This window comes from Lates calcarifer, linkage group LG1 (assembly GCF_001640805.2).
Source record: "Lates calcarifer isolate ASB-BC8 linkage group LG1, TLL_Latcal_v3, whole genome shotgun sequence".
Classification (NCBI taxonomy): domain Eukaryota; kingdom Metazoa; phylum Chordata; class Actinopteri; family Centropomidae; genus Lates; species Lates calcarifer.
In genome coordinates this window covers 14,518,580-14,538,412 of record NC_066833.1, presented here as the reverse complement: position 1 = coordinate 14,538,412, position 19,833 = coordinate 14,518,580, and the positions used below count along the sequence as shown (strand labels likewise).

General features: G+C 41.4%; 1 protein-coding gene across 1 annotated transcript in view; it reads left to right on the top strand.

Annotated features, from left to right (window-relative positions):
• abca12 (ATP-binding cassette, sub-family A (ABC1), member 12) overlaps positions 1 to 19,833 on the top strand; it is a 57,132-nt gene that overhangs the window by 29,818 nt on the left and 7,481 nt on the right. Inside the window, 24 exon segments of the mRNA XM_051070549.1 lie at positions 5 to 95; positions 476 to 655; positions 784 to 1,120; positions 2,005 to 2,119; positions 2,307 to 2,636; positions 3,212 to 3,281; positions 3,378 to 3,512; positions 3,761 to 3,922; positions 4,158 to 4,341; positions 5,032 to 5,250; positions 6,050 to 6,246; positions 7,805 to 7,962; positions 8,593 to 8,826; positions 9,035 to 9,173; positions 9,561 to 9,807; positions 11,164 to 11,253; positions 12,257 to 12,344; positions 12,436 to 12,563; positions 13,155 to 13,242; positions 13,642 to 13,750; positions 15,404 to 15,458; positions 17,164 to 17,341; positions 17,667 to 17,782; positions 19,555 to 19,717. Of these exon segments, the coding sequence (XP_050926506.1) occupies positions 5 to 95; positions 476 to 655; positions 784 to 1,120; positions 2,005 to 2,119; positions 2,307 to 2,636; positions 3,212 to 3,281; positions 3,378 to 3,512; positions 3,761 to 3,922; positions 4,158 to 4,341; positions 5,032 to 5,250; positions 6,050 to 6,246; positions 7,805 to 7,962; positions 8,593 to 8,826; positions 9,035 to 9,173; positions 9,561 to 9,807; positions 11,164 to 11,253; positions 12,257 to 12,344; positions 12,436 to 12,563; positions 13,155 to 13,242; positions 13,642 to 13,750; positions 15,404 to 15,458; positions 17,164 to 17,341; positions 17,667 to 17,782; positions 19,555 to 19,717 (3,813 nt within the window).

The window sequence follows — 19,833 nt, the reverse complement described above, 5'->3', positions numbered from 1 at the left end:
TCAGAATTCCCTTGGCAATTCCTTTGTGAAGAATTTCATTGAGATGCAGACAGACATCGATGTCGGCAGAATGAAGGAGACGCTCAGCAACTTCTGTGAGTGAGCATTTGAAGGTCTTACTTTTGTAAGCCTGCAGATACCAGGCTTACCTTTATATTCCTTGCTCACTTATTGCCTGTAAAATACCCACACTATCAGAAAATGGGACTGCTCCTTAGGTTTATAGAAAGCATTACACTCATTTCAACATGATTTTCTTAGGGCGTCTCTCCTTGATGTGATTATACATGTCAGTCATTCTCCCACAAGGTCTGACTTTGACATACAGGTACTTAATTAGATTACTGTGTATTGTCAGACCATATCTCTATCTTAGTTAAGATCATAACAGGAATAGGCACAGAAATCATTATTTTTGATTTACAGCAAACATAGCTAAAATTCTACTTGTACCTGTTTCTTTCATTTTTTAAAGCTAACATGACAGTGTTGCTGGAAAAGAACAAACATGTACTGGATCAGATAACCACCTTGTCCACCCTGATGGTGGACCTCTCCTCCTGTATCAAGTTTGACCGTTACCGTGGCTTTAACTCTGCCGAGCAGCTCAACAGCGAAGCTCAGGAACTTGCCAAAAATCGGGATCTCTACGCAAGTGAGTAAATATTGGGTATGATGGGAAAGCTTTATGTAAAAAAGAAAACAATCACTCCAGGTGCTCTTGATAGTGCAACATGCATCAAGGACCTGCATCGTAGTAAGATGGAGCAATCTGTCTTTCAGGTGTCATCTTCAAGCTTCCTAAAGATGAGGACTCATCCAGGAAACGCCAGGCCAGGTCCTCCTCCGCCTTCACTGCCACATCTTCCCTGCCTCCTAAAGTCAGCTACACCATCCGCATGCATATGGACAATGTCATGCGTACTGACAGAGTCCGGGACCCCTATTTTGTGAAGGACACACACATCCTGGCCAGGCAGACAATGCGATACAACCGGGGCTTTATCTACCTCCAGGAAAACATCGATCGGGCTATCATTGAGACCCAGACAGGGCGGAAAGTCACAGAGCCAGCCGTCCAGCTGCAGCCCTTCCCCTATCCATGCCATTTCCGTGATGAGTGAGTCCCCTAAATGCATGGATGCACAATGGCATACACTCATGTACTGTAGATGCCAACAAGCATACACATACAATATGAACATTCTTTCATATAAATGCATGCATAGAAATGTGAGAGATACACAGTGTCCCTGAGCATGGATGTGGAATAATGCACGCCTTTTCATTATTCATTTGCCACTTAAGTTTGTTCACATTATAACTGGCTCCACTCCATGTGAATGAATCCCCACTATTGTTGTGCATTCACTTTTGAAAACCATACACGCATACACTCAGACACCCTTGAGGCCTTTAATATCCATTTATAAAGAACACCAATCATCTCTGTAGTATATATCCAATCCAACATGGGTTTGGCATTAACTTGTGCATCGATACACAGCATTGTGTCCAATAAATCATACTTGAGTATTAAGCCTGTGTTTGTGCTTGCCCTCGAGTGTGACTTAAGACAGTGCTAATATCTCATCTAAGAAACACCAGCGGGCCACTGTCTTTGGCTGGCTGCCTTCTGACCAACTGTAAGATATGATGGTCCTCGTCTCTCTGTCATTCTGATTTATTACTCAACTCAATTTCTGACATGATAGCTGTGAAATATGGATGTGTGGTATTAAAAATTCCAAGCACTAAATTCCTATGTATCAGGCTCCAGATATGGAGATACAGAGAGGCATCATTTTGCGTAAATAACAAGAACATGGCTATCAGAAATCCCCCAAACCCTCCCTAAATAATGCTCTTCTACTCTGCATCTCTCTATCTCTCTGTCAAGCCAGTGACTGAATGATAGGCCTTTTCATCTCCTGTTGTTGACAGTGATTGGACGTTAGGTTTTCTAGGAATTTGACTGACAATTGGCACCTCTGTATTCCCCAGGTACCTGGAGGCCATCTCTTTTGTCTTCCCTCTCATGCTGATGATAGCCTGGGTGCTGTTTGTGGCTGACTTTGTGAAGAAACTGGTGCATGAGAGAGAGCTGAGGCTGCATGAGGTAAAGCTAAAGATGACAGAAACATGAGCACAGCTGTAAATATTAAATGGACTTTTCCTCCCCTCGTATTTCCATGCTGTTATAGTATGTATATGCTATAGTGGCAAAAAAGCACAAAAGCTGCCTTTATTTTTAGTGACATTTCATTTCATTTTCTCACCCATTTTTATTCTTCCTCATGCCTCAGTACATGAAGATGATGGGAGTCAACCCACTCAGCCACTTCTTTGCCTGGTTCCTGGAATGCGCCGCCTACCTGGTGCTGACCATCTTCATCCTCACCCTGGTGCTGAAGTACGGCAGAATCCTGCCCCACAGTGACGGCTTCCTCCTTTTCTTGTACCTCTGTGACTATGGTTTGAGCATCCTGGCCTTCAGTTACCTGGTCAGCTCCTTCTTTGACAAGACCTACATCGCCGGCCTAAGTGGTAGTCTCCTTTACATCCTCTGCTTCTTCCCTTTCATCGTGGTCATGGCCCTGGAGACGAATCTCACCTTTTCCCAGAAGAGCATTCTGGTGAGGAACCTCTGAACTTCCTATATCGTTTGTCACGTATATTAAACTACTGTGATATGTGTAATCATTGAAAACACCAAGTGATGTAATTTGCTCTGGAAGATGCTGAGAATTGAATGAAGAGTTAAGGAACGTAGAAGGAGATATGATGCAATTTAATTTCATTCCAAAATGTTATTTACTCTATCCATCTAGAAAACTATTTTACTGATATTGTGATTCAAAGTATATTGGCTCAGCCTCAAAAATGCCAGTTCCATCATGAGAATGTCTGGATAAACAGTGGCTTTTGCCTTCAGTTGTTTTCCTTTGTGAGGTTTTATTGTTATTTTTCATTCAACATAACATCAGTGCACTCATCTAATGCCCTTTTTCCCTTAAATAAAGTTCCTCATATCATGTTGCATAACAGTTTTGAAATATATCACTTCATACTACACAGAGCTGTCGAGAGTAAAGACGAGTGGAATTACAGAAAAGCGCTGTGGAGAAAAGAGGATGTATTTTTTGATATTCTTTTTTTATGCTGCTTCTGTTTCTGCATCCTGCCTAATTTGCCTCTCATTTTCCTGCAGAGCGTGTTTTCCCCGACCTGTTTCAGTTACGCCAGTCAGTATGTCTCTCGCTACGAGGCTCAGGGAGAAGGTATGAGCACGCAGACATCTGACTACCATCAAACGAGCCAACTGAGTCAGTGAAGGGCAACATAAAAATAATCTGCTATTCTGTCTACTTCTTTAGGAATTCAGTGGAGCAACTCATACAGCTCACCCATTGCTGGTGACACAGCATCATTTGGTTGGCTGTGCTGGCTGATGCTCATTGACTCAGTCCTCTACTTCATCATTGGGGTTTACATCCGCATGGTCTTCCCAGGTAATATGCAGCACTGAAAAATCGAAACCAACCAAAGAAACCAACTGATCTTAAATCAAGGAGTCCTGATACTAAGAACATATCAATGTTATATTAAGCTGCTGACTGTTGTCTTTTTACAGTTGTAATATTACCTTCAAATGTCAAGTGAAGTGTATATTTTTAAATTCCAAGCTGAAGCAAATGCCGCAGTTATTTAAATAGTGTTTCATGTATTAATGAGTATGTACTTATTTTTTACCTATCAGGAAAATATGGCATCCCAGCTCCATGGTACTTCCCCTTCAAAGCCTCCTTCTGGGCTGACCTGTGCTGCTGCATCAAGCCAAAGAGTAAGGTGGGCAAAGGACTCTTCTTTGCCAACGTCATGCAGAAGAACCAGCCCGTCTTCGCCAATGTCAAGGGAAAAGGTACAGGGAAAAAAATGACATTGTACCATCCTGCAGCGGGTAACAATAAGTGATGCTGTCTCCTCTGGTGTTATGTTTTGAAGCAAGAACATGATGTCTTCCCTTTCATGGTCTGTCATTTTTTTCCTAACCTCTGATGCCTCGCCACATTTATATCTTCCCTTCACTCTTCATTTAATTCCTGTCCCCTGTTAGTTTGATTTACAGGTTGCCTCTGTCTCCATGTTTCTCTCAGGCCAGAGCAGTCTTTCCTCCCAGGCTGGTGAGGATTTCTCTGAGCTTCCAGTAGGCGTTGCCCTCCATGGTCTAAGCAAGATGTACGGCGACCGAATAGCTATTGAAAACCTTAATGTTTCCTTCTACGAGGGCCATGTCACCTCACTGCTTGGTCACAATGGAGCTGGCAAGACCACCACCATGTACGTGTGGCACAATTCTTCTTGGTTTTCACTGCATCAGCATGTCATAAGATGAATACAAATGCATTTTGACCATTCATACACTGTGTGCTGTGTCTTTTAAATTTGATTTGTGCATCCCTTTAATCATCTCAAGGTTCTGCTGCTGACAGGGAGATTTTTTGTCCAAATCTGGCACAGCAAATGCACTGTGGTAGAGCTTAGCCTGACGGGTCTTCATCAACTGGAGCACTTACATTTACATTTTAAATGTGACTCATTTTGCTGATGCTCTTATCCAGACCAATGCACAATAAGTGCAGCAGCAGAATAAGATTTAACAGTGTTGAAAACAACACAAAGGAAAACTGAATTTCATGTCCTACAATATTCCTGGAACCAGCAAATTATCATTTAAGAGGAAAGTGCTGGTGAGAAAATACAAAAACAAATAGCAAATGGAACAAAAAGAAAAGGCATTTTCAACCTTTTGTCTCCCAGGTAGCAAATATGAACTAAAATAAAACTGGCTGACTGTATTTTTGATTTGACATTCTGAGATGATCATAAATAGTTCCACATGAACCCTAACTCTGGTGACATTTTATTAATCAGTCAATCCAGCACTGTGTCTCATATAATTCATGTAGTTCTACTCACAAAAATAAAATAAATAAATTGATTTAATAAACTATCATGCTCTGTGCATAGGTCTCTCCTGACAGGCCTTTTCGCCCCATCATCTGGCGCAATCGAGGTGTACGGCAGAGACATGCAGACCAACATCGATGATGTTCGCAAAGAGCTGGGCGTCTGCATGCAGTACGACGTCCTCTTTGACCACATGACCACCAAGGAACACCTGCTACTATATGGCCAGATCAAGGCCCCGCACTGGTCACGCAGGGAACTGCACGAGCAAGTCCGAAAGTAAGCAATCGATTTGTCTGGTGCAGAGAGCACCCTCAATATATCAAAATCACTGTGTCTTTAAGATGATGTCAGGGGTTGTGCACAATGTACTGATGCCATTTTATCATGTCATGCTGATTTGGTTTACAACATCGAACATCAGAAAACGGTCCTTAGGTCAGTTGATGGCATGTTCTTTCAAAAAAATGAAATATAGATAGAGGTTGCGAGGGTTTAACAGTGATCATTGCAATGCTCCAACACCAGTAACTGGTTACACATGGAAAATGGAAAAAAAAAGAGTTAGAGTAATGTTCAGATATGGTCATTGTCAAACAGACTTTATGGCTACACTTGCAGTAATTTACAGGAACCTTTAGACCTTGGTGCAAGAATTCTAGTCTGTGGTAAGAACACAATAATTGTTCACTTAAGCATCTCAAGAGCTGTGAAATAGTTCAAGCTCACATTTTCTATGAGAATTTTATAGTATTTTATCTCTTTTTTCTTGCTCTGTATCTTTTTGGAGCAAGCATGAGGAAAATCATTTTTCATTCTTTGGCATCATTAAGCTGCAGATTGAACCCCCAGTTACATCATGAGACTATTTCTGGAGGGTTTGTGCATGACAAGAGGAACAGTATAATAAGCCTGAACCTAAAGGCAAGGAACTATGCCTCTCCTCTGGTTCCTGTGGTTCAGAAAGCCTGGGTTATTGGTGGAATACATGGGATATATAAAGTGGGTTGTAATGCATAGAAAAAGTATGTTAAGGCAAATGCCCGTGTTAAATGCTTTCCATTGACTCCCCTACCAGGATCCTAGAGGAGACAGGCATGTATGCTCACAGACACAAGCGAGTGGGCACCCTGTCGGGCGGCATGAAGCGCAAGCTGTCAATCTCCATCGCCTTCATAGGAGGCTCTCGCTTGGTGGTTCTGGATGAACCCACCACAGGAGTTGATCCTTGCTCCAGGCGCAGCATCTGGGACATTGTTATCCAGCATAAGAAACGTGAGTGTCTCAGATATGCACACATGAGTTCATAGACTCTCCACTAAATCACTGAACTTAATTGCAATTATTACCATTACAACATTATTACCATTACAACATGCCATTAATGCTATCACTAATAATGATGATAATAATAGCAAAAAGGAACAGGAAAAAATAGCAGGGGAAGAATAAAAGAACAGAGCAAAACTGAGAGACACATTCTCTCCTTTCATGTCATGCAGGGTCCCGTAAGGTTTGTTGCTTGCCCCGATTTTATTCACTTTGTATCTGCCACCCCTTGGCCATATTATCTGCCACTTTGATACATTCTACCACCGTTACACCAATGGCACCCAGTTATATGTCTCGTTTATTTCTAAAAATCATAACAATCTTAATTCTCTGCACTGCTGCCATCAAATAGTAGATACCTTTAACATCTTGCAGCTGAATACTGATAAATCTGATGCTTGGTCATGGTCAAATTTCTAACAGTGTCACCCCAGTCCCTCAACACAACTTTTTAAAATAATATATTTGAATATTCTTGTTAGGTTTTATTGTTTCGTATTTTATGTTCACATGTGAAGCACTAGCAAGTAACAAAGAAAGTAAGTAACAAAGTAAGTAACAAAGTTAACTTACGAAACCACCCAGTCAGTAAGTAACACATGGCACAGATAATATAAAGTCTTTCTCTAGTGTTTTCCACTCAAGTCACTGAAAGAACAGTGAACCTGGAACTGACCCCGTAGGGCTTTCCCCTGCTCAGGCTTCTTACCTTCAAGTTTAGCATATAATTAAATCTAAAATAAATCCAGACGTACTTTTTCTTTAGGCTCTCTTAGGGGAGCAGCAGTAATGGAAGGTAGACTACTAAATATCATATAATTGTAGATGTAGAAAATATCCTGTGTAATTGGCCCTGTCTCAGATGTTTAGTGAGAGTCTGGTATTAAGGGAATCTATTTCAAAAATAAACTTTCTGCATCGCTTGCTGTTTGAGCGCCTGTTTCTCTGATGATGATGTGTGTGTGTGTGTGTGTGTGTGTGTGTGTGTGTGTGTGTGACACAGTTTGTGTGGCTAGGTCTTTGTGATGCCTGGATTTTTTAGTTAGTTTATTGGGATGTGTGTATTGTGTGTGCGTTTGTGTATTGGCAGCCACGCTTAGAAGGCCAAAATGTGCTCACTAGGATAGGAAAATGAGGAAAAAACTAAATAATAACCAGAAGACATCTAAATATTGCTTCCGTGTTGTTCTTTCAGTCTTCTTGAAGTCTTGAAACTCGTACAAACATTCACCAGATAAATTGGCTGTTAAACATAATCTTACAGTGTGCACTGAATCACAGGATTTTCACAGTAATACAGTTCCTTAATATTTACACATGTCCCTATTGCTTCCATGTGGGTTCTAGTTTTTGCTCAGGGAATGATATAATAATCCACATTAGATTAGATTAGATTATTTTAGATTACATTAGATTACATCAGATTACATTAGATTAAATTCAAGGCATATGTTCAGCACATACAAATAATACAGATGTGTGTATGTCTGTGTCCTCTAAGACCGCACCATCATCATGTCCACTCACCACCTGGATGAGGCTGAAGTGCTGAGTGACCGCATCGCCTTCCTGGAGAGAGGAGGATTAAAATGCTGCGGATCTCCCCTCTACCTGAAAGACAAGCTGGGTCAGGGCTACAAACTCACCCTCACCAAGAAGGTATCCATTCTCACGGGCATCCACGCACCACGTTCGACTAAAGCACTGCAGCAAGATTCTGTTGTTGACTTTGAGACATATTTTATACACTCCTTCCGGACAAATAATCCACACTTTACCAGTAGACAAGCAGTTCCAGTACTCCATGTTAATCTTTTAGCATAATCAAATAATGAGTGATTATAGGTCATAACATTTCTCTAAAAGAGAGAAAGTCACAGCATATCTCTGATGCATTTTACCCACATGTTCTATTAACAGTGACATATCTTGGACAATGCACAGCCAGCATAAACATTTCACTGTGCACTCTAATGGCAGAGCCGGCTTACTCATGTGTAAATAAATTCTAGGTTTTATCTCCTCAACATATTGCAATAGTGTGAATTGTATCACATAAATTGAAAAACTGCTACATGGACTAAATTGCTACACAAATAATGCTGTGCTGACTGCTGCTATTTTTTTTTATTTTTTGACCATGCCTGTTGGGTAGAATTTTTTTGCTCATATTGACAAATAGACTATAATAACTATAGAGCGTTTAAGATGTGTACAGTGTCAGAGTTTGCAAAAAGATGCATTCAAAATAAAACATGTCATTATCTGTTCCTGTTTTTCTACCTGCAGATGCAGAACCCAGAATCTGAACAAATTGACAGTGCTGAACTGAAGTTATTCATCCAAGCCCATGTACCTGAGGCACGGCTGAAGGAGGCCCAGGGGGGCGACTTGGTCTACTCACTACCCCCCTTCACCTCATCCAATGCCTCCTCATACCGCTCTCTCCTGACTGCGCTGGACTCGAACCTGGACGCCCTACAGCTGGGGGGCTATGGCATCTCTGACACCACCCTAGAGGAGGTATGTTCATATGCACCCACACAGGAAGGGCTTAAATGAAATTTGAGAAAAGATAGAGAAAGACTACTGCTGCTGAGGTACATTTAAATTCCCTACATTTAAATTGCTGCAAAAGTGCCAGTGCCCCTAAACTTAATCATACATAACCCATGAAATTATACTAGATAGGCTCTCTGATGAATGCAGATGTTAATGTTTTGTTTTGTAGGTGTTCCTCCAGTTGACTAATGGAGCTACAGAAGGCGGGGCTGAGGATGCCCCCTTGTCTATCTCAGAGACGATTTCTGACACAGGATCCCTTGACAGCTTCCCTTCAGACCCCAGTGAAAGCTACGGTGACAGGATCAGTGAGTTCCTCCTTTTTACCCTCCTTTGCTCTGTCCATCCTTCATTTCTTCTTTTCTTTCCGTCAACTGCACACATCATTGAAAATGATCAGTACACTGAGACATTCTTTTTTCCCCCCTGGTTCATTATTTTAGGTTTTCAATTTTCATACTTGACCTAAAATGATAGACCATTACTATACTCTGGTGATCTGGCTCTACAGCTTCTACAACTGGGACACCCATCTTGATGTATTGTGCTGCCATCTTTTGTGATACAATATCCCTGTTAACCTTTAGCTCAGTGTGCCTTAGAGAGAAATGGTGGGCATCATCAAGTTGGTAAAAAAAGTGGTTAGCACAAAAATTATAAAATCTTGTCTCCATTTCCCTTCCCATGTGTTTTAGAGCTTACTGGTTCATCCATGGTGCGCGGCATGGCCCTGGCCTGGCAGCAGATGTCTGCCATACTGATCAAGAGGTTCCACCACAGCCGCAGAGACTGGAAGGGCCTGATCTCCCAGATCCTGCTTCCTGTTCTGTTCGTGGTGTTTGCTATGGGCCTGGGCTCCATCAAGAACGACCTGCGGCACTATCCTGAGCTGGAGCTGAGCCCCGCGCTCTACAACATCGGACCAAGCTACTCCTTCTTCAGGTCAGTTCTAATGGCAGGGGAAATACAGCGAGCTCTGGGCATAAAGCATGTTCGGAGCCCTTCAGATAAACTCTGAAACTTTGCCCCTTTATTTCAGTTAATTTGGAAAGTCAGAACAAAACCACTAAGACTCAGGTGGCAACAATAACTATGTCAAGACACATGAGAAAGTGTGTCTTGTTCAAGTAAATGTTGATAGAATTTGTCAGAGCAACCCAGGGAAACAAACCCCCAATGTCTTTATGTATAATCGTGCTAAATTATGTGTCTCGAGTGATATCTCATACATAACTGACCTGGTTTGTGGCAAAGTTTGGGGAATGATGATTTGTGGCGTTATGTTCTGCAACACCTCTGTTTGGTTTTGATGAAACTTTGATGAAGGGTTTTTGCATCTCTTTACTTCATTGGCCCGTTGGGTTCCTGCATCATCTGTGCAGTGGGGGACATCATGTCTCACTTGTTAGAAAATGAATTTGAAGCGGTAGTTTTTTGAAGGGCAGGTGGACCTTAAGGATGGGGGAAGAGCGAGGGAGATGAAGATGCCTGACATGCCAGATCAAAGCGAGAGAGAGATTAAGAGTGTCAGGAGGTTGCAAGATGTCTTCATTCTTGAGAAGTGCTGTTGTTTGATCATGGGAATATGTGGCAGCGTGAGAGAAAATGCTATGGTGCCAATCCATATGAAAGAGTGTATCGATGCTTGACCCAGTTCTCTTAAGCCTGATATACAAAAGAGACTGAAAAAAGATGTTCATTTATTTATTTATTTTGATGTTGAGCTTAGGGCAGAGGCTAATAAATGAGTTATAAGTAGCTGAGGGTGGAATATGCCTCAGTCTTCTGTTATTGTAATTGAAGATTGTGACACCAAGTATTGAGTTTATGAATTCTCTCAGTGCTGTGTTTTACTTGCCTGTTTGAACAATGCAAATGAAATAATTTTGAGTATACTTCTGTCCTTGTGTAGAGGCAGGGGTGAGCTCGAATGAAAGAAATCTGCTGAAATGTAAAGTGACAAATCAAATGCCCTGACTTTGCTTTTGTCTGTCCAGCTCCTCACGGCAAAACTGTTATATTAGAATCAGTGATATAGTCCCGTTGGTCATTTAATTGGCAGTGTTGTGAGCGAGTAAATTGCTCTTCAGCAAGAAAACCTTGATGTATGCCAACCTTGAATTCTAATATTTTTTTTCTTTATAAAACCTCAGCAACCAAGATGTCAGTAATAACTAAAACAGAATCTGTCTGTCTGCAGATGCTATGTTAGAACCATTTTGTCTGTTTATTTATTATTATAAAATTTCTGTGCAACAATTGAGTCAAAGCTGACTTATTGTTTCTCTGCTTCCACAGAAACCAAAATCCCAACTCCAGCCAGCTGGTGGACACCATGATGTCGTTCCCTGGGATCGATAACGCCTGCCTCGACAAGTCCGATAACCCGTACGTAATGACTTCTCAAATGCCAGCTGTTTTTTTTTTTTAGATTTGTCAGTGGTACTCTGGGTGCCTGTGCTCAGTTTCTCTGTGTGTTCCACCCTTTTCCACACATACAGTGTGTTCATATTTCGCTCATTGTCATTCTTTTCATGCTTCCTCTTTCATTTTGTTTCATTTTACTAGTCTGTCTCCCTCCGATTCCTCCTGCTCTCTCTCTCTCTCTCTCTCTGGTCTCTCTCACATCCCTCCTCTCTATTTTTCTGCTGCTCAGCTCAACGTATGTGGCTGAAAGCCTACAGCAGGACTCTGCGTTGTGATAGCATCATTTGTATTCCATAAACACCCAGTGTTTATAGGGCAGATTTTCCCCTTACAGGCACTCAAATCAATGTTGGCACTCATGAACCAGACCTCAGAGGGATTTTGAAATTCTCTGCCAAAAAAAGAACCTGCATGTTTTGCTTATGAGGTCCTATAATCACATCACAACAAGAGTGCTGTGTACTGCATTTACTTAGTTTACTGGAATATACAGTCCCCTGACTTTCCTCCATGGGTCATTGTTTTTGACTAATTTATATTTAAAGTAACAGGGTGCATTTTGATTGTGCAAGTGTCCAAATATGTGTGAATGCTACAAACTCTTTTTGATCTGCACAAAGCATCCCTGAAAACTTTTGGCAGAAAACAAAATGTGGGGGAGTTGAACATCAAACCACACAAGCACAAATTTCACACAATATGATATTACAGCACATAATAAACTGCTTTGAAAACAGTTTTGAACTGATATCAGAGAAATAGTTTGTCATGCAAGCATGCTCTATGAATGCCTGCCTTTTTTTTGCCCCAGTGTGTACACAGGTTTTTAGTGTTGGTGAAAGCCATCATCAACTCAGTTTAAAGATTTGTTCTTTGGTGTGTCTAGGGATAGGTTTGTGGCGTTTATCACGACTGCAGACTTTGCAGACTGCACCATTTCACTTCATGAATGTTTCTTTTTAAGGGTCTGCACAAGAAACACAAACAACTGGAGGTCCAAGGGGAACAGCTCCAAACCATTTACAATCTGTAAATGCACCAGTCAGGAACAGGTGAGACTGGGTCACCAAGAACAGTGTGTGTGAATGAGTGTTTGTGTTCTTGCACGATTGTTTGAAAAGGACCATTGTCCACACACTGCAGATTTGTGAGGGGGACAACTTCCAGCCGCCGCATAAGAAGACCCCCTCGTCTCAGATTGTTTATAACCTCAGTGGCATCAATCTGGAGAATTACCTGGTGGCCACAGCCAATGACTTCATCAGGAACAGGTGAATGTAACCTGTGTTTACATCTTCTTAATGTAGCCACACTGACAATTCAACCTGCATCGTTTATACTCGTATTAAGCTGTGTTCTGAATCGTAATAGCTAATCTTAATTTACTATTTTAGAATTACATTTCATAATATCACATAATATCATTTTGGAGTTTCAATATTTTTTATTATTTTATTACTTCAGGGTCCACAATTGACCCACATGAAAAATGCAGTGATTCTCCAAGTGTCTAAAGACATTTTTCCTTTTAGTCTTTCAGATAATTCAGATACTGAAAATTGGTAACTCTGCACTTGTAAGATGCTGTTGCCAAACAAGGATGAGCAGAAATCTAATGGTTGACAAATGCAAATGGTATTCTCTGGCTTTGCCCAGCTTGACATAAATGGGCTTCTAGTAGTGTATCGATCCTGTTAGACATACTTTTAATATCGGGTCAGATGTTTTAACCCTGAAGCGTTTGCATCTGCAGGTGCAAATTTGCTTTGCTTAGAAAAAAAAACAAACAAGTGTGTCACATCTAATTTCACAGCATCCAGAGCTCTTCGTTTTGATCGATATACATCCAATGTTTTTTTCAGGTATGGTGGCTTTGATTTTGGCATGCAGCTTCCTCCTGACTTAAAAATGGACGTCAGAGCAGTGCCCAAAAACCGCACACTGTCTAAGGTAACTTTCTCTCCTGCTTCCCTGCTGCCTGTCTCATTATCACTTTAATTGCTGCACTGATGAGCTGTTGAAAGTTAAAACATGACATCCTGACTAAAGTTGTTTGTCTACAAGATCAAGGCTTGCAGAAGGAGCTGCACTGTTGTACCATCAGTGTCATCATAAATAGGCTTTACTGCAGCAATTGTGCCAATGTTTCAGTGTGTAAATTTACTCTGATGATGACGTCTACATTTATTGCGTCTTTTAAAGCATTGGTTGCAAAACACTGGAAAGTATTTTTGTGGATTTGCATTCCCTGATTTGTAGCAATGCGAATGATGGTTTCTGTGTATGTGTGTGTGTGTGTGTGTTTCTGTGTGTGCCTGCCTGTCTGTGTTTGTGTTTGCATGGGTCTAGGTCTGGTTCAACCCCGAGGGCCACCACACAATGCCTGCATACTTAAACAGCATGAACAACTTCATCCTACGCTCCAATCTTCCAGCAGACAAGGATCCACGTAAATATGGTAAGCTGGATTTGGGAGGGAAAAAAAAGTAAAATGTAACTTATCACAGGCAAAGGAAACATTCTGAGATTTAGTTTAAGCAATGATGGACTCCAAACATAAAAAGGTAATGACAGTCAAGATCACTGCTATCTAATTTTTTGACGTTGTAATAGACATTTGGTGCTGTTTACTCTCACTTTCTATTATTTTAGTGATTGTAGAAAAGGGTCTATGCATATTATTTTTGGTGGGATTATTTTGTATTCATGCAGACACTCAAACACTGGTTATTGTCAAAGATGACAGGGACTGTGCAAAAGGGACACACTTTAGTATTTATAGGGTACTACTGCTTGACACCCCATGCATTTTGTATATTAAATATAAAGTAAGCTGCAAACTGTGTGTTTACTAATGGTTCATTTCACTGGATTAAAGCCAGAGGGTGCTGTGTGTCCTTAGACTCACATCACTATGCATGTTGAATACTGATTAATGCTGCTCACTGGGGAGCTATGCTGAAGAGAATGAGGCTGGCCCACGTATTCAGTGCTGTTTCAGCTCCGAGCATCACTCTGACCATCTGCCCGGGCAGGAGTACACAAAAATGAACACACACACAAACACAAATAAATAAATGCTCATAAAAACATACACTGCATGCACAGAGCTACATTCACAGGCACATTTCTTCCCCAGTAGATAGTAAAAGTGCTTGAGGGTAGAATGTGATCATTTAAATGTTACCTGCGTACTCCCAACAGTGTCAGGGGGTGTCAGGGGTGGAGATCCAGGGAGATTACTCTCCAAGGTGAGCGTTTCTCTGCCAAATGTGTCCTGCAGCATCAACTCCCCCGTAGAGGCATACAGTTTTTTCATGCCACTGTCGCAGGATTGAAAGTCTATCTGTCCCGTGCCCCAGAAAAAATATACAGCTACTCAACTATTTATCTAAGCCTCCTTTAGAAGACATGAACAGAAATAAATCCTTGTTTAATGCTTTTAATAATAAAGAAGAAAAACAGCCACAGCTTAAGACAGTGAGAACCAAAATGTTATAAAAATATATATGAATCATGACGTATTTTTCTCATTATGTAAGTTAATCTATTATTCAATCAAAAAATCATCTACAGCTTTCATAATAAGTTAATTTCGTAAGTCATTTTTCAGCAAAAGTATTAGAAATTCATCAGCTCCAGTTTCTTTTCAGACTTAAGTTATACATTCAACAGATACATTGATGGATCAATATAATTGTTAGTTGTTTCCTGTTGGAAAATATACATACCAGATTAGCGAGCATCCAACTTCAGATTAGTTGATAGAACCCATCAGTTCCACCAGAGTGTCCTTCAGCAAGGCACTGAACCTGTGACCTGCTCTGTCCCTGGTGTGCTCTCTGTGAACTCATCCTTTCCTTTATCAGTAACTGAAAGCAGAGACATGTGGGGGAGCAGTTCATGTCTGTGAGCATCTAGAGGACCCTGAAAAAATGATAAAGAAAATTCAATTTCCCTTGTGTGCACCGGCAAATGCAATCATCTTGTGCTATATTCTTCAACTGACTCAGAAAATATCATTGCTCATTTGGTTCATGTACTGAAAAATGGCTGATATGCTGTTGTTTTTCTTTTGCTAACATAATGCTCTGTTTTTTTTCCATAACAGCCATTTCAGTTTCCAGTCACCCCTATTTCGGGCGGCCAGATGATGAGGATGCAGTGTAAGTACTACACTTAAAACTCTTTCCTGTACTGAACTAACTGCCAATATACAAAATATCAGTGGCTGCTCTTGCAAAAGAAAAAGATCATTATTAGAATTCTAATTCGTGAAAATACCTCAAAATTAGACATATCATGATGAATATTATTGACTGTAGTTTATCTGAGCCCAAGATAAATTATGGAAGCATCCTACTTTTCAATTCAGGACATTAAAGTCAAGGTGGACTCAGGCCACATGACAGCAGTATTTACCCATATTTGATTTTCTAAATGGATTTCCCTGAGCTTGCACTATTGATCAGAGTCCCAATATAATGAGTGTTTACCCTGAAGGTGGCACAGAGGTGGATTGATTCTACCCCACTCTCCAAAATAGGTTTATTTAAAATACTCATTCTGCTTTAGAGATTCAGACTACATGAGTGCATGTCTGTGTGTGCTGACATGTGTGCATGCAAACGTGTGTGTTCTGGTGGATCAAACTAGATGAATCATCAGACTGAGCCGAAGTGGATTGCACCGAAGTTGTGGCCTTGCGAAGGTCCATCCTCTCCAGAGCCTTATTACCACAAACCACCTCCCTGGCCATTTCAGTATTTACTGGCCTCCAGTTTCTCCACATTTATTCCTGAGTGTATCATTTATTAGCCGTTAGCCTGCTAAGGCACTGCAGCTGTTGTAAGTGCACAATTACAGCTCCATCCCGGGTGATTGTGCTTCCTCACTCGATGTATTGATTTGGCCTGAGCTGTGTTAAAGATACAGCAGGCTTATTACCCCAAATGTCTTGATTCTCACAATGTGGTCGCTGTGCCCATGGGAAAAAATTCTAAGGCTATCTTGGCCATGCTGATAACAAGCCTGCTCAGTAGCTGCTGCTGCTGGCTATCCTCTGTAGTTAGTGCTGCCCTAAAACACCCACCACATGTCCCTCTCCACTATTCTCTTTCCTTCCCACTCAGTCACTCTGCCAGCTTCATCTTCTTACTCCTTTTTAGCCTTGTGCAGCTTATTTTGTTTGATTGGTGGTGTTACACACTGGTCAAAGGAGAGAGGTAGAAGCACTACAGTCGCATGTTGGTTTGGTGAGACAGCATGTGAGATGAGCTGTTGGGGTGTCAAGAAAGTTTGAATGAGTAACTGACAGACCAAAGCCTCAGTTTGTTGTCTGGGGTCTGGACAATAGGCTCTGCAGCCTCACAGCAGCGCCACTGTGCATACAGACTATACAGCAATACCACTGTGAAGTTGTTCTTGACTCGAAGCCATCTGTTACTTTTGCAGTTATTATCTTGTCAGAGGTGAGGCACAAGCTTCTCTGTTTGTCATTAATGCAATTCAGTTTATTGTGAGCCACTTTAATAGTTCAAATGAGTCAGGTCCCAGCAGGCAACGATATGTTTGTAGGAGGACTTTAAAATGGGCCATTGTTTTCTGAAATGAGTTACACCAGGTTGCCTCATTCATGCATTCAAAGTGACTCAGCATACCAGAGTGTATTGATTTGCAGACTTTGTTATCCTTGGATCTAAACCTGTAGCTGCTGTAGCACTGTAGAGTAGGTCTAGTAAACACAGAAAAAAGCTAAAACCGAAAGAAAAGCATTAATACAGATGATAATACACTACCTGCCGACATGCCTCACAGTTAATGACATCAGTGTTGTCATTGACATTGAGTGATCTGATATTTTCCTCACAGTGTTCAGGGAATGCTCCAGATCCTCGTGGCTATGTGCGTGCTGACGGGTTACTCAATCACGACAGCCAGTTTCGCCATCTATGAAGTCAACGAGCACCACAGTGGCTCCAAGAGGCTCCAGCACATCGCCGGCATCAGTGAGCCCTTCTACTGGGCTGTGAACTTCTTTTATGACATGGTAACATCCTTTAATCGCCTAACAGCAGACCCAAATGAACATCACATGAGCTTGGGTGAATGTAGTGAAATCATAATCATGCTCAATAAAAGCAAAAGCAAAACACAATTATGGTATAACCCTGCCCCAGTTGTAACTGTATGTACTCATGCACTCATTATATATTTTCAAAAGATACACAGGCTTACTTAATTATTAATTCAGAATGTGAAATATTTATATATTTTTAACAGATTGATTCATGACCAAGCAGGAACCCTTTTTTTTTTTTTAATTAAATGATATACCTTTGTGCTGTTACGTCATGTTTCATCCTTTATAACAGGTCATCTATCTGATCCCTGTGATGCTGACTGTCGGTGTGGTCGCAGCCTTCCAGATTCCAGCATTCACAGATCGGCAAAATTTGGGTGCCATCACCCTCCTTCTAGTGCTCTTCGGGTCAGTAAATGGGGAGGGTGTTGATTCAGTTTATGACGTTGCTGGTTTTTTTGCCCATCCTCCATATGACATCGTTGACCTGTTTTATTGATTTAATTAATGATGAGTTTGAAAATTCTTGTCTTTGAAAGTTGTCAAGGGAAAACTTTTTTTTACAACTTGGAAAAGCAGATGCAATGGTGACACAATCATACAGTTTGAGAACAAACTGTTTGGCCAGGTTTGCTACGACTTTATGTGGAGGTGAAACTGAAAGTCGCTGCATGTGGAGAACATAACTTTGGTATCTTTGGCTGCTACTGAACCTTATGCTCAATGGTAATATCATTGCTATTATGAATACAAAGTATCCAGAAGCATCTCTGAGGCTTAAGTGAGCTCACTGAATGGTGCTTCATTCTGCAGCAAAACAACCATCCTCATCATACATGGTCAAACTGACCATGTGTTTCTTGCAAAGGATTCATCAAATTTGTTTGATCAAACAAAGGTTTCAGAATTTTCAAAAGCATGCCCTCATGCATCCCATGCATTCTCTGCCAATGCATGTTACTTTGTGTACCACCAGGTTGGTTTTACAGCACGGAGCATAAGGAGGCTGCTGTTTTTCGAACAACACAGCTCAATCTTTTAGAATTTCTTGCAAAGACAGATGGTGGTAGGACTGAAACGCTGATAGAAAAATCACTGCCAACATGTTTATCCCATTCAAGCCAAAGACGCTTGAGAGTGGGAGGGAGGGGGGAACAGGAAGCCACAGCACTTGCAGCAATGACAATATGACTTGGTGTGAGATACAGGCTAGAAATACCATGGTTTTAAAATCAGTCTGACCGTGAGATGTAGATTTTGGAGAGGTGTCAAACCAATGATGTTCCAGGTTTCCAAATCTGTATTGCTGGGCTTATTTACATCATTCCCCAGCTGCAGCAGAGGTTTAGGCCCCTGTGTTTGCCATTTCTGTCGCAGGCCTCGTCCTGAGCCCTAGATCTTAGGAGGCCAAGTCAGCACTCTGCTCCTCATTTATCAGACAGATGTCTTCCTCCCAAGCAATGAGTAATCACAGCGCTCCATCTGTCAGGCTGCACCCACCTGGTCTGGTCTGCAGCCTTCTTGCTTCTGTTCCTTGTCATGGCTTGGCACCCACAGTCTGCCTACCAAGCACCTTTTTTTTGGGCATGGCACGCAGATGCTTTGTCTCTGTCTGGCTCTGTCTGTTCGTGTCTGTCTCTTTCCTTCACCACCCCACTTTTTCCTTTTTCATCTCTTTCTCCTTCCTTCTCTTCCTCTTTGTCTCGCTGACCCAGACACCCCAATCAAATGAACAAGCAGATTATGCGAGAGAAAAGATAGAACAAAGGAGAAAACGGAAAGGATGTTCTGCCAGCAGGGGAATGAAAGGAGAAGTAATTTATCTTCCTCTCTTTTGGCGTCATGACTGAATGTTTACCCTTGTCGTGGAGTGGTATTTTTCCTCCTTCCTTTTCCAGTATTCTTTAGTGCCTGTTTTCATTTCACAGTTGCTCTGTTTAGTCTGTTAAAGGCCTGAACCAATCAGTTAGAAAATGCAAAGCTCTGTCATTGTAGAAAGTGCATTTCTGAGAAGGACTGTATAAATTTTCTATGTCCACTTTGTGTCTTAATCTTTGTATGTATTCAGTATTTGAAACCAGCCAGATCACAGCAGGGCTATTTTAAGGTGTATGTGTGTGAGCTGTTTTTGTATGATGTGATGCTTTGTTTCAAGGATCCTGTCTTTGTCTCTTCCTCAGGTTTGCTACCTTCCCTTGGATGTATCTCTTATCAGGCATCTTCAAGGATGCAGAAATGGCCTTCATCACCTATGTGTGCATCAACCTCTTCATCAGCGTCAACACAATCATGTCCACCTCCATCCTCTACTTTCTGGGCCAAATTTCAATGCACAACCCTGAGGTCAGCATAAACTGCCTGAGACGAGATACTATTTGTTAGCAGCTAAATGGCTCACTTAAATGTGTGACTGTTTGATGAAACCTTGTCAGCTGTGGTGATATTGAGTTGCGGGGGTG